This window comes from Pezoporus wallicus, unplaced genomic scaffold (assembly GCF_028554395.1).
Source record: "Pezoporus wallicus isolate ANWC-B61680 ecotype Strahan unplaced genomic scaffold, APGP_CSIRO_Pwel_v1 contig_10084, whole genome shotgun sequence".
Classification (NCBI taxonomy): Eukaryota; Metazoa; Chordata; class Aves; order Psittaciformes; family Psittacidae; genus Pezoporus; species Pezoporus wallicus.
In genome coordinates this window covers 254,643-269,562 of record NW_026642497.1, presented here as the reverse complement: position 1 = coordinate 269,562, position 14,920 = coordinate 254,643, and the positions used below count along the sequence as shown (strand labels likewise).

Here is a 14,920-nt window from a genome sequence, read left to right as displayed (position 1 = left end):
TCAGGGAGGAGAGCTACTCAGTAGTGCTTCGTAGTTTCAGGATTGCTGAGGTAAAAGGTATTTATAAACTAGGTCTTTGATTAACGGGAGTGTGTTGAATATCAGCAAGCAGCTCTGGAGAACTGAACACAATGTCTTTGTAAAAAAGGGGTTGTAACTAGATGATCTGTAAGGTCTCTTCCAGTCAAAACCACTCTGTGATTCTATGACATATTGCACTGGAGCCATGTTGCTTTCTTCATTAAAATTGCCTGCAAGTGGCAGTCTTCCCAGAGCTGCCCCAGCTCTGTCTACTGCAGTTAGGCAGCAGACCTCATGTGACTAGCTGCTGGTGCCTTGCCCAGCCTGTCCAGCCACTTCCCTCTGCCAGACTCCCAGAACTGGTTGTTAGAGGCAAATGGACAAGGTGCATAAGCCACTGCTGCTGTAGCACACCTTTGGGAGTTACTACGATACAGTAGATGTTTGATCTTGCCATGAAATTCTGTTGTCTAATGACAGGTTTGACCCCAAGGGTGTAGTTTAAATTCTACTTTGACTTTGACCTTGAAGTTCACAGCTTGTGCTGTCTAGGTTTGGCATGATTTGGTTATTTTGCTGAATGCAGATGTCTTTGGGAACCAAAATTGAGAGTGCAGAAAGGACAGGATATTGTCTAAATAGTCTGCTGGTTAAAAAAAGGAAGAAATAAGCACTATATTTTTGGAAACCACTAGAATGTATAAATCTGGATTATGTAAAGTCCTAAACTTGCAACCTTCTTGTAATCCTCAAAGGGTTTTGTTTAGGTTTGTGTATCCTGTATTAGCAGCCATAACTCAAAAGACTTGTTAATCACTGTATAAATGTATACTCAGTTGTATACTATTAGTGACCCCAAATTGCAGGAAATAGTGGGTTTGGGTTTTCATATGGCTTCTCTATTTAGCCTTAAGCATACTTCTTTTCCTTTGCAAAACTTCTGGCAATGCTAGGTCTTAAATACCATAAGCTGACTCCAGAATGAACACATAGGAAGAGATTTACTTTGGGCTTTGCTCCTGTTCAAATAATATCTGATCATAATTCTGTGTGTATTGACTCTTAAACTACCTAATATCTGCTAGTATGTAAAGAATCATTATGAAGTGTACAATGTCAAAGCCACTTGCCAGGAATTTCGCTGGTGTCTTTGTTAGCAGCCTTAGTGTTGAAGAGGGATAGGAGTAAAACCTCTAAATGGCTGTGCCACTTTACAGGAAGGGTGGCAACAACAAACTGATAAAGATCTACCATCGGGATGGGAAATACGGCTTTTCTGATCCACTGACGTTTAATTCAGTCGTGGAACTGATCAACCATTACCGCAATGAGTCTCTTGCTCAGTATAACCCGAAGCTTGATGTGAAGTTGATGTATCCGGTGTCCCGGTACCAGCAGGTAAGATCTTCATCAGGTCCCAAAAACTATTAGTGCAGACAAGAAGAAAATTGCAAATGTGTATATAATGTTGTTTTCTGTATGTGAAACGTGATTTATTTTTCCTATTTGAGCTCACTTTGCTCGTAATAAGGGGTACTCTGATTTTTTAACTTCAGATTCCGAGCAATTTCTTTTTGCTTTCTCCAATAGGGGTTAGCCATCCTAGAGCTTAACTGTAGTGTGGTTTTGGAAACACAGTACTTTGGCGTAGTTCTTAATGTCCCATAATTTCAGTTCCTACTGTCTGTAAACTGTGGAACTTCTTGCATGGAGAAAGGGGGATTTTAGATGCACTGTTTTTGTTGCGTAGAAATCTGATTATAAAAATTATGCTAATTTAAGATGCAAATATGCATAAGTGGACAAATGAATACTCTGAAGGAAAAGCTGCTTTGCTTGAAGACTTCTTAATGGCTTTTTGTATCACACAGGATCAGTTGGTGAAAGAAGATAATATAGATGCAGTAGGTAAAAAGCTTCAAGAATACCATGCTCAATATCAGGAGAAGAGTAAAGAGTATGACAAATTGTATGAAGAATATACTAGAACATCACAGGTTGGTTCTGCTTTAGCTATCTGTAGGGTCTGTTTCTTGTTGCTTAAAAAGTGAAGAAAATTATTTTAACCTGTTACAGCTAACAAAGGCAGTCTAAGGTCGGAAAATGCAAGGGAAAAAAACCTAGTAAATTGTGGAATAGAGCAAGGTGGTTTCAGTGAATATTAGTTGTTGTCAGTAGTCCTAGAAGTATGGTGTGTGGCAGGAAGAAAGAGGAGCTGAACTTTGTAGTATAAGGTAGAGTGGTGGTGAAGGCCATCACCTGCAAACTTTGACTGCCAACTTCTGTCTTGGCTGCTGAGTATGTCCAGCTGTTGTATGCTGTAGTGAGAATTGTAGAGAGGCTTGTCCAGGTTTCTTATAAAGACATGTTCAAATCAGCAGATATTATGAGTTAAGGAAGTGTGAATACAGTATTTGGACTGCTTCTTGTAAAGTAAGTAGCTCATACATGGAGAGGAGGTTTGCTGGCAGTTTTCCTGTAAACTAAGATGGAAAATATGACTAAAATATTTGAGGGGTTTGCAGCCTAATGGAGAGCATCATGTGGGGGAGGAGGGTTGACTTACAGGGAGTAAGTTTTCCCTGTACTTCCCTGACTGTGCTTGGATATTTGACTAAATTTAACTGATCTATCATGTCTTGACTTAGGGGTGGGGGAAGTTCATCTCAGTCAATTTTAGGGAGCATAATTGAGTCTTGCATTGTGTATTGCCTCATTCTTGCATGAACAAATGATGGACTCTTTCCTCACATAGGAAATTCAGATGAAGAGGACCGCAATTGAAGCATTTAATGAAACTATTAAGATATTTGAGGAACAGTGCCACTCACAAGAGCGATACAGCAAAGAATACATTGAGCGGTTTCGCAGGGAGGGAAACGACAAAGAAATCGAACGGTAGGCTCTCTAGTTGTACTTGCTTATAAGGAAGAACAAGTGTCCCCATTGGCACCCCTGTGAAATTTTTATTGATATTTTATCATATAAATCACTTAATAAACTTGGTCTTTTCTCTGAGACCTTCCCCCAAGGTGTCTGGACCTTCAGTAAAGCCCTGTTCTGTTGATGAATTGCATTGTAGACAGAAGAGGTGGGAGATCTCTGGATTATTCTCTGTCTTGACTGCAGTAAATCAAGCTACTGTGATGAGGACCAGGAGAAGATCAGGAAATAATGATTTAGTTTGCTTATCCCACTTCTATTTGAATTTGCTCAGAATATAATTCCAGAAAACCTTTACTTGCAAACTGTGAAATGTACATAGATCTGGTAAATCTTATAGGCCATAATCAGTTTTGATCATTTCCAAAGTAGATCAGTATTTAATTGTCACTACTTGTTAGTGGATAGTGGTCATCTAACAGACATTCAGTAAGGGCCTCATTTGAAATTGCCCTTCTGTGAAGATAACAGCAGGAAAAGATGTATGTGTTCTGGGTCTTTGAAGAGATGCCAGGTATAATGCCTAACTTGACACACTGCTTTATGAATCATGGTAAGGTAACCTTAAGGAGATTTTCAGACTGGAAGCAGTCACCTGTAACAATCTTGTTACATGATTGTGATGCTACATTCTGACTTAAGATCGATTAACAGGGAAAATACGTGATTTTCCTGAAATGTACCAAACCTGCAAACTTACCTTGAATAAAGAGACAGGCAGCATTACTTCCTGGTAGCTCTTGATCAGTAATTGAAGTCTTGCCTGTACTCATACCTATGGTGGGATTGCATAATTGATATACCAAAAAAAGAATCTGACAGTGAGGGAAGAATCTGTTCTAGCTTACCTTCCTAGAGAAAACTTGTTCCTGCATCTCTGCCAGAAGGAAATGTATTAAGGTAAATGGAAGGTTCATACTATGTAAAAAGGTTGTAGGCCTTCTGGCAAGAGGTCTTTTCTGCTGCTCTTACAGTAATTCTCAAGATGAGGCTGTCAATTGGAGGGGTTGCTATTATGGTAGTTTTTGTGATACAGTTATGTAAGTGCTACTGTTAAGGGTCAGTCCTTCTATACTGGTTTCAACTCTCAAATATTACACTTGTTTGCAGGATCATGATGAACTATGAAAAATTAAAATCACGCCTGGGTGAGATCCATGATAGCAAAATGCGCCTGGAGCAAGATTTGAAGAAACAAGCTCTGGACAACAGGGAGACTGATAAGAAAATGAATAGTATCAAGCCTGACTTAATTCAGCTCCGCAAAATCAGAGATCAGTATCTTGTGTAAGTAAGCCTGACCTGTACATCAGAGTGTTTCTGATGAACCTGATCAATGACTGTTTCCACTGTGATAATGGGAATTTAATTCTCTTTTCATAACCAGAGTTCTGTGTGTGCTAAGGTACTGTGTTCTGGCATGGGATGTCTGAGCAATTGGTTCACCTTTTCATGACTTCATTAGAGATTTCAAGAGCCTGCCACAACTAGGTGCACATTCTGTAACTCCTGTAAATAAAGCATTTAATATAAATGAGCTATAAATTGAACCTGTGCCTTCTAATACAACAGAGGTTAATATTTTTTGTGCTGGGTGTGGCAGCTGTTGCTCACACCCACCCTTGATTTCACTGACACCCTTTTATCCAGATCCTAAAGTCCTTGGGCTGGAGTCAGTGCACTAGAATTCTGGCAGAAGACAGAGGGGAAACACTCTCAAAAGGTGGTCTTTGGTTAGAAGAAGCCAATGGCAATACCCGTTTTGTTTTTCCAAGAGAAAAAGGCAGCTGTCACAACTTATATTCCACTTCTTTTCTGGACTGCACTGTGCAGAGGCAGTACCTCTGCCTCAGCTCAACAACCCTCTTCTTTCTCCATTAAAGAGGTTACTTCATGGCTTCTTTTTGCTGTGTCCAGTAAAGGAGGCATCTCAGATGATGATGCAAGGAAGTGCTTTTATGGAATCTATGATCTTTCTTATGGCTTCTGCTGCTGGAGAACTAACTAAGCCCCAGACTGTTTTGTTATCTTGTGTCTAAGCTTCAGCTTGCTCAGTAAAAAAAAACAACCAACCATACATGTACTCTAAAGTAACATATTAATGCTTTCTTCTTCTGGCAGATGGCTCAATCACAAAGGGGTGAGACAGAAGCGAATAAACGACTGGCTGGGGATCAAAAATGAAAATATTGATGAGTAAGTGTCACTATATATATGATTTTACTGAGAAGTGTTCCATTAATAAGTGTTTTCTGTTGTGGGGATCAGTAATACAAAACATGAGTCCTCTCAGTAAAGGACTGTAGAAAAGAGAACTGCAGAAAAAGGGAGAAATTCTTGGAGGGAACTTTGTGACATGAGGCAGCAACTTTGCTGAAACATAGAGGATTAAACAAAGTTGGAACAGTCAAGTTTGTAGTTGAAGCGTTTAATATCTGTCCATTAGGAGTCTGACTTCCCAGTTTGGGTATGTTCTGGTATTTCTTTGAATGACTTCTGCAGAGATAAATCACTCTGTTTATTAACTCCTTTACTGACCACTGGTTAAGTTAACAAATTTTTTTTTCTGCTTCAGCACATACTTTGTGAATGAAGAAGATGAAAACCTGCCACATCATGATGAGAAAACTTGGTTTGTGGGAGATCTCAACCGTATCCAAGCAGAAGACTTGCTCTGTGGGAAACCTGATGGAGCATTTCTAATTCGTGAGAGTAGCAAGAAAGGGTGTTACGCTTGTTCTGTGGTGTAAGTCTATTTTCCTTCTCGTTCTAACTGCTCAATTCATAAATCTCTACCACAGCTCTTTATTTTGGAGAACAAAAGCCAGGCATAGCCTAGGCCTACCCATTGGAATGTGTTGAGTGTTTGCAAGAAGACTAGCATGGTAAAAGCTTTGTTGCAAACAAATGTGCTTTGAATGTGCAGTAACTGTAGTCTCTGCAGTCACCACAGTAGCTAGTACAAAATTCTGAAGTATCCCAACTTGAAGCTCTACAGTCTTACATAAATTAAGGCCAAATTCTCCCATATCCTTCCCTGACGAGGAACACATGGGAAGAAGGTAAATGGGTCTGTAAAGCTCTAGTATCTTCTGTTCCCATTTTCAGACATGCCCAACTGTAGACCTTGTATGTTTAAGGTAACAGTGAAGCTTCAGAGGAGGCATTATTTGTGAGCCGTATTTTTTATGACATTCACACAGCCTTGCATTGATTTCTTGTGTTTCTCTTCATTTTATGCTGGTGTAATGGAGGTCAGAAATACTCTGATTCCATTATCTAAAAATCCTTCAAGCCTGCTCTGGAGTGCAAAATGGCTTTCACTGATTTATTTCACATGAAGTTAATTACTTCTGAAAGCAAGTCTGAGAAATGAATATATGAAGGTATATGACCTCAAAGCAACTGAAGATTGTAGTTTTTGCTATGTTCAAGATACTGTTTATCACTGTCACTGGAGTGACTCTGCTCATCAGATGGTTTTGCTTGGTTGGTATTGTACCACAAGCTAGGAAAGGGCTGACATAATGTAACCTGTTCCTACATGTGACTTGGATTATAATAGGCTCCAGTACAGGGATAACATAATACTCCATCTTTCTGGCACATAAGTTTTTTCTAGCAGCTTTGGAAATACTGTGTTGCAGTAACTGCTTTGCCAAGTTAGGGACTCAGTCGCTATGACTTCAGATAATGAACCACCTTGAACTCATGCCATGCTTCACATTAAAAAAATGCACACTGAAGCCTAGTGCTGCATTTCATGAAATACTCTTTAGGCCCTAAGAATTTGTGGGCTTTGGCTGCTTCACTTACTGGAAAGGTATCCAGATAAGTTGAGCTCAAAGTCGTGGCTGAGTTTAGGTGCTTATCTTCTTGGTTAAGCTCTTGACTTTTTGTTTTTCCAAGAATCATTTGGAGAGCAGTGCACTAGGAAACTCTACTGCTGGGGTAGAAGAGGCCTCTTATGTGGATTATTATGCAAGAGTGTTTAATCGTATGCCCTGAAGCAGTGTTTCTTCACAGACTATATTAATCTCCTCTACTTGCATCTACTGGATCCTCCATTATGTAATTTAGTGACTAGCAGGTTACTGTGTTAGTTAATTGTTAATAGACTGTCACTTTGGGTTTGTCCTTTGATGTTAAACTCTCCTGTTTCTTTTCTTTGCAGAGCTGATGGAGAAGTGAAACACTGTGTGATCTACAGCACTCCAAGAGGTTATGGGTTTGCAGAACCGTATAACCTGTACAGCACACTTAAGGATTTGGTTCTTCATTACCAGCAGACATCCCTTGTCCAACACAATGATTCCCTAAATGTTAGGCTTGCCTATCCTGTCTACGCACAGATGCCCCCCTCTCTCTGCAGGTAAATTTTGGGGAGGAGGAAAGTGTTGGCTATCTTGGATTCTTTTCTACAATTTTTATTAGAACTTGGAGGGCATTCTTTCTCCTTAGACTGCTTGTTTTGCACAAGAAGTGATTCTGTGAATGTGAATCAAAAAGAGGCCTAGCAGCAACAAGATGACAACTTGGGTGTAGGTGTCCTGGTGCTACCTTAAAAGCTCAGCTGTGCTTTTACACTGATACTTTTGTTTCCTTATGAGGGGAATAAACTCAACACAATGCATACAAAAATACTGGAAGCAAAACATCGTTTTGTGGAGATAATCTTTTGCCAGGCACCTTCAGTGGAACCTTCAGTGGAACTTCTGATCGGATTTTGTTTTCTCTTGTTCTCGTAGAGACAATTTGAAGCCTCTGTTTGAGGCATTAGTAATGTCTTTCAGTCTTAAACTCCCAAAAACTAGGGGGAAACTTTACCACAGCAATTCTTCTCTGTTAATTTTAGCAGCTTCAGTGCGATTCAGCCGAACTTCCAAAAGAGGGCTTGTCTTGAGGTAGCATGGAATTTGGTGAGAGAAGACCAAAGGAATTATGGGAAAGCTTCAGGCTTTTAATTTAAGCAGAAAAATGCTTGTAAAGAAAAGTTGCTTTATTTTTTTGCCAACAGTAACAAAGTTTTGGTTTCAATGGCACTACAGGTCTTCACTTAAAGGAAACGTTTATAACCAAACTGAACACACCAAAACTTTGTTCGTTGCTAGATCGAGCACTTACAGGGAAGGTTGCATTAGCATCTGCACATACTCTCTACACCAAAACTTGAAACAAATAAAAGGAAAAGCTAAACATTGTGTGGCTTCAAAACACTAGATTTATCTGATCTGATGTAATTGCCTACTCTCCTCTTTCTTCACCCCCTTTTCCTCCCATTTCTTAGCTTGGGATTCTGTTTTCAGTTTTTAATGATACTGTGCTTCAGAATGTAAATCAGAATGAAGCTTGCACTCACCTGTTGCAGTTCTCTTGCTGAACAATGACAGACTCTCGTAACACTTGATTTTCGTATAAAGAGGTAGGTGCAATGGAATGCTTCTGGATGGCTTATTGCTCCAAATTCTTTCATGAGGTGTAGTCACTTCCAGTTGCACAGAAGTGAGCATGCTAATTATAGATCTCTTCTAATTTATTGTTTGAAAGCTAGGTTCTGAACTCTCCCACCACTGCAGCCAAGCAAGATTTTACACTGGTATCATCTAAATTCCCTTGTAGTTATTGGACATGATGCAAAACACAGGAAGAGAGCTGTATTCCTCAGTTACTGGATGCTTGGTACCATCCTTTGACAAGAGCAGCTGTCAGATACTGGAGGGAGTAGTCCTGGGCTTCATCAAGTACCATAACCCATCCAATAAATCCCCTCACTTGAAAGTATACAAAGCATCTTATTTCCATTCCTTAAAGCTTCTAAAATGAAAAAGAGCTAAGTTTGGCAAACTAAACCACTTGGCATCAAAGCACAACTGGCAAAGTAATTGTTCAGTGTGCAACCTTGAATGTTACTTTTGTTCCTATTGCTGGAAGCAGTTCCTTTGCAATGCACCCATTGTGCAGGACAGGAAGCAGACAGTCATGCAGGTCTGAGAATGCTGTAGGCCTATTTCTGACCCTGGGACTGATTTCCTGTCCAAATGTGGTGGGTTTTCTTTTCTCTAATGCCTGGGCAGCAATGCTAGGCTTGTTGATGCTTAATGTTTACACTAGAAGTATTATTTCTCTGAATGCCGTGACTTTACAAGCAGGGAAGTGACAAGGCTGGAGCACTGGCAGCCACTGCAGGAAGGGTAGTCTGGTTGCCTGGTATGCCTGTGAGATGGTTTTTTTTGCACTAATAACCCTGACTTATCCCAGGCACTTTCTAATCAGCCAGATTTGCAATCTTCAGGCAAAGAGTTCTATAGATGCCACTTTACATGAAACAGTACAAAACTTAACCAAAACTTTCTGCAAGAAGAAGAAAATTCATTCAAGCAGTTTCATCAAAGTGACCCATGTCTGTTTGTGTGCCCTTCTCTACCACTTCCCCAAGAAAAGGAAAACTGAGACACAGCCTTTGCTCTTAGTGAAAATCTTGAATGGATTCCTCAGTGGTATATGGACATGGAAATTTTTCTTTTTAAAGAAACTTGCCCTACCTCTTGGATAATTTGCAGTTCTAATCTGGTAGCTGTAAAGCTGTCATTCTCACACCTCTTATGCATCTCATGTTCCCTTGGTGCTGGGCTGAGTCCAAATGCTTGATGAGGAAAAGCAGTTCAAAGGCACAAATGATAGCCAGGTGCCTCATGCCTCTGGAAAAACCTGTGCAAGAGGAGTGTCTGTTTTCTCTGCCCTTGTGATCTGTCTGGGCTCTCCCCTTATTTGCAGTGTGAACATTTGAGGCTGATGGGGCACTTCTTTCTGATCCCTGCTTTTGTGACAGAGACAACCTGGCTGAAGTTTCACATCTGCCTCATTTTTAGGTAGGGTTTGGTTTTGTTTTAAACAAACACGGGTCTGCTTTCAGGCTCATAAATCCTGGCACACCCTCGCAGCACTGACAGCAGCAGGATAGCAGAGCGGGGCTGTTTGAAGTTCCCCCATTGTGGAATCTAACTGATCCTGTGAGGTCTTGGGCCAGGCTCCGGTCCCGTCTCTGCCAAGGTAAATACAGTGTAATTCCATTGGCATCCATGGAGGTAGCTTCGTTTTATAGTGGTGTGAGTGAGTTGGGATTCTTGGCCCCCCACTCTCCGAGATCTCTCTGCTGATCACAGGTGATGTATTTGCTGTGAATGATGCACTCAGAGCCAATAAGCCATCTTGAAGCATTCTTTGAGATTCTGCTTTGCCCAAGCCTTCAGATCAGGGCTATGGGCAGACTAAGCCCACGTTCCTCCTATTTGGCTCTATTACCCTCAGCAGTTTCTCTGAGGCTGTGTTTTGCCGCTCCATCTCTCTGTATTTGGTTTTAGGCATCTGAAGTCCCAGCTGCTCCAATTGCTCCCCTTTGACTCATGCTATTGCACAGATTTTGTCTGCAGCCTTTTTGCACTTGCAGAGCAAGTGGAAATGGGTGTAAAACCAACTGATGTGTAGCTGGTGTGATCCGTGGGGTAGGGGCTTGGTCCTGTTGCGCTCACTGTGTTCAGCCTGCTTCTGTTTGTTCAGTAGTGTTAGAGCTGGGAGAAACCCCATGGCTTCCAGGAGCTGCTCTACACTTGCATGACTGAGAAATCAGAAATAGGCTTGTGAGCTGCAGGATTAGACCCTACTAGGAGAAGCAGCTGCTAAACCTAAAACAAATACAGGAAATGTGGATATAAAGGCAACACACAAGAACTCAAGCTCTTTTAAAACAGTAAGATGTGAGAAGGTTTCCATTTTAAGAGTCAAAACATCAGGAGGAAAGGGGAAATAGTCTCACTGTTGTAGCAGCTGTCTGTTACCAGACTGCAGTTAGAGGAGTACTGATCTCATTGACCCATATTGTATTAAATATATATGTAGAATTAAGTAATTTTTTGCACAGTGTTAAATGGGGGTGGGGAGTGTTGAAACTCGAATATGCACAGTTTCTTCTAATCTGTTTTGAAGTATATTTGCAGGGATCAGGGGTGATTCAGTATTTTGTATCTGTATGGATGGAAATCAGGTCTACTTCCACAGTTGCCATTGGCCCCATTGCATCAGCCACCAGTGCCATGTTTCTGAAGTCAGTAAGTTACAAATCTTTTCCCACTAGTTTCCTTCTTGATTACAAGTAATCTTAACATGGGAAGAACCAACCTAGAAACAGAGGGATATCCCAGCAGGCACTTCACTGCTATGTGAAGCAATAACATATGGTTGTCCACCTCCCGATAATGGAGTGCTCTAGATCTGGGGGTGTTTTGGGGTTTCTTTAGTTGTCAGCAGCAGCAGATTGGGTCTCTGCTTTGCACCACTGGTAGTTGCAATCTAGAGTTATATCCAGCACACCCCTCTGTCTTATGCCAAAAATAAATGCTCTTTTCACACCCATCTCTCTTGATGTGGCAGATGGTCAAGAAGTTTTCCATTTAATGTGATGGGCCTGATTATTTTCTCACTGACACTAGTGTAAGCAAGACTTCCACAACCAAAAGCCATTCCCAGGAAAACAGCTTGTATTTAATCATACCTGAATTCTAGTCACAGCAGGGCAAAAATCAGTTTGTCCTTCACAGAGCCAGGCAACTGTAATAGGGACTGTGGAAATTGATGTTGACACTTAATGCTGTTTTGGGGAGGACAGGGGAAGGAGGAGGGTCTTGGTTGTCCCAGATCCTGGCCTCTCTGCAGGCTTAGGTGGCACTATGTCTGTAATTGAAGGCTGCAGCTGTTTAGAACAGCGGAATTGCTATAGGAGTGTCACACCTTGTAAGTTTGGAAAAGCCCCTTCTTTGGTACTTGAACAATCTTGCTTCTGTTTTTGAATGTCTGTTTATTTTTTACTTCTGTTACACTAACAGGGAATAAAAATCTGAAATGTTAGTGAGTCTTGTATGCTTGCTGCATTGTGCAGACATGAAACAGGTACTGCTGGTGAATCAGGAGGGGTAAGAGACAGGTTCAAAATGCAGTTTTACAAAGCACTATGACAGGTTGGGGGTTGTTTTGTTTAGACCGTATTTAAAATCAGGTTTTCTTAAGTGTAGTTTCCTTAATGTTGATTTGCAACCTCTGCTTTTGGAACAGCAAAATCAAAATAACATTCCTGAAGAACAAAGATGCTGTGAGAGGAGGGGGATTAGGCTTGCTCAAATTCAGCTTTAATGAAGAGGAAGGGTCAGCATCCTAAAGCATCCCTCTGGTTGTAGTTTGAAGCAGTATACAGACCATGAAGTAGGACCTCTTTCTTGAACCACAAAAGAGGAGATGCCAAAGCAGACCCTTCCCTTTGAAATAATCAGTGGTACGCTCCTTAAATGTGCGTGCAAGGAGATGGTTAGGAAATTCGTAGAAGTCCTTAAGAGTTACTCCTCTTTCTGTATCAAAAGGGAACTTGCATTGCTGATCCCCTCATTTCCCTTGGCAAAATGTGTGCAGCCAGGAGAAGGGAACTGAGTTACTAGCCTAGATAAACATGGGCCTGTTCATGAAGCAGCTTGGCTAGTTAAGTACTGCGTGAGGAGTAGCTTTGGATGGGGTTAGATGAAGTTTGTCCAACATTTTTGTGAATCTTGCATTCTGTGGGCAGAAATATTTTCCACCAAATGGCAAGGGGGAAAAAAACCAAATCTCTCTTGAAATCTTTTCAATTCCTTCCTGTTTGTTCACAGGGGCAGATAGGGAGCTTTAGCTTGTTAACTGTTCAGATCATGACAGTGCTTGAAGTGCTGGTCTTTGGGGCTAGCTCCATACAATTAGTGCAGAATTAGCATTTTTTTAAATTGCTATTGGCATAGACAATGTATTTTAAGACGAGACTCAGCATTTGTTCTAAAATTTGCCTTTAAAAAGTATCATGTGAGCTTCAGAGGCAAAAAAAACCCCATGTGAGAACGGGCCCTTTTTGACTGAAAAAAACCACCTCTTTGATCAACCTGTATTAGAGAAAGCAGCTTTAATTTGATGTCCCCCTCCGCCACCTTCCCTTGGGATTGCTCCTGCGAGATCAGCGTTGGCCAACGCTGTACTCAGCAGTGCTGTATCCATGGCTTTCCAAGTGGTTTTAGCCAAGAGGCTTAGGATTGTTTGGAACGATGATTGCATCCAAAGACCAAAAAAGGCTCCAAGGGTGAATGCCACCACCCCCCACCCGGCATCAGTCTCATTGCTTGGGGGGGGGGGGGGTTGTAGGATGCTGGGGCCAGCCACAAGCCGCCTCTGAGTCTGCGTTGGCTAATGGTGGGGGTTCATGTTTGGTCGGCTGCTGGGGGTTTTGGTCTGTTTTGTTTTTGTGAGTGACTTCTACATCCAGCAAAGATATGTTTGATGAAACCTGTTGATTTTGTATATCTGGCTGTTTATTGCACCACGGGATTGTAATGGTCTGCATCATCTGTGTGTGTGTGCGTGTGCGCGTGTGTATATGTACTGTATGTATATAGATATATGTAAAATATATTCACGTACACATTTATATGCATTAGCTGTAAGTGGCACTGCCCCTTAAAAATAAAACAAAATTCCCTGTTAGCACATTCTGCCATGTGTTGAGGCAGAATTGGGTTTGTTTTTGTCAAATGAAAAGGAGTTTATTGTGTTCATCTTGCGTATGTGCTTCTGAAATGCTGAACTCTGGATTTCCTTGGGTGGGGGTGTCCTACTTTGTTTGTAAACCCAATTGAATTGGGGTGTTACTCGCTGGGACAAAGCATTCAGCTTTGGTCCAAGCAAAGGTTTAGCAAAAGAAACCCTTTTGCTCTCCTGCATAGCACAGGGAGCGTTTGCACGTTTCAGTAGCCCCCCAGATCCCCCTGTCCAGAGCTGATGTGCAATGGGTGGTGTTGGTACGTGTCCCTTTGTGAGTGGACTCTTTGTATAAGGTGTGGTTCAGTGTAAAGCATGAGTGGGTGTTTGATCTTGTATCGAGGGCTGAAATAACAGCACACTCCTTTGTATAACCTTTGCATTAATGTTTCTGCTTTTCTTTGACTTCTATTTTCTTTAAGGGAAACTGCATCTGTTAAGAACCTGCTTCTCCAGAAGCTATCAAATTGTTTTGTTTTCCAGATGAATTCCAGCATGTAACTTTGGTACTCTTGTTTGTTATTTGTGTAAAACCTGTTCTTCTGTCGTTTATGGTGTAGTCAGAAAAAAAAAAAGGAAAAAAAAAATTAAAAAAAGGAATTCATGTAGTTTAACTTTTAAAGAAAAGAATCAAACTGCTTCATAAGGAAACCAATTGTATGTTAGTGTTTTCAGACAAGTCATCCTGTAGTTCCTAGCTCAGTAATGCAACACTGTACTTGTCACCAGGTGTGTTCCAATTTTGCTGTACTTTCTTTTACTAGATGGTTGGGCTTTTAAATCCCAGACACTACGCATCCTGGGCCTACTTGCTCTAGATCAAAAAAATGCAATAAAAAGTTGCAATAAAGCACATTGACATGTAATGTTTTCGAAGGATGTACTGACGGCTGTTTCTAATAAATCCAGAACTGCAGCGTGGTGGGGCTCTCGTGGTGTTAGCTGTGTTTGTGTCTCCTGGCTGTGAAGCCATGAGCACCTTCTTTAGCAGAGGCTTTAAAGAGTCTTGTAGAGGTCCAACTTGCTGTAAGCAGTAGCTGAAGCAGCCAGGCCCCAAAACCCTTTTGGGGCCAACGCAAAGGAGGGCTACATCTAGCACATGTGAGCTCCTTAATGGAGCCTTTCCTCTGTTCCTTTTACAGTGTTTTTAGAGAGAGCAGGAGCCATCAGCAGCATTCTTGCATGCCTCGTTGCCTCCTCTGCCACCAGGGAAAGCCATGTTTATTGATGCTGCTCCTGGTGCTGGGAAGGGGAGGGAGGGCTGGTGCAGCCTTTTGAAGGACCCAGCTCATCTGGATGCATTGGTTTAGAGCCTTGATTTTGCAAGAGTGTGGGAAATCACAGGTTGGTTTCC

At 41.4% G+C, this 14,920-nt stretch overlaps 1 protein-coding gene across 3 annotated transcripts in view; it reads left to right on the top strand.

The window, feature by feature from the left end:
- PIK3R3 (phosphoinositide-3-kinase regulatory subunit 3) overlaps positions 1 to 14,494 on the top strand; it is a 78,982-nt gene extending 64,488 nt beyond the window's left edge. For 2 of the 3 annotated variants that reach the window (XM_057430723.1, XM_057430724.1), the window contains 7 exons: positions 1,239 to 1,419; positions 1,893 to 2,018; positions 2,777 to 2,919; positions 4,075 to 4,251; positions 5,086 to 5,160; positions 5,540 to 5,710; positions 7,139 to 8,162. In XM_057430723.1, the coding sequence (XP_057286706.1) occupies positions 1,239 to 1,419; positions 1,893 to 2,018; positions 2,777 to 2,919; positions 4,075 to 4,251; positions 5,086 to 5,160; positions 5,540 to 5,710; positions 7,139 to 7,340 (1,075 nt within the window). In that variant the 3' untranslated portion in view covers positions 7,341 to 8,162. Of the gene's footprint in view, positions 1 to 1,238; positions 1,420 to 1,892; positions 2,019 to 2,776; positions 2,920 to 4,074; positions 4,252 to 5,085; positions 5,161 to 5,539; positions 5,711 to 7,138; positions 8,163 to 13,988 lie in introns of those variants that run through there. The other variant, XM_057430726.1, reaches the window with a different exon arrangement.
- The last annotated feature ends 426 nt before the right edge of the window (positions 14,495 to 14,920 follow it).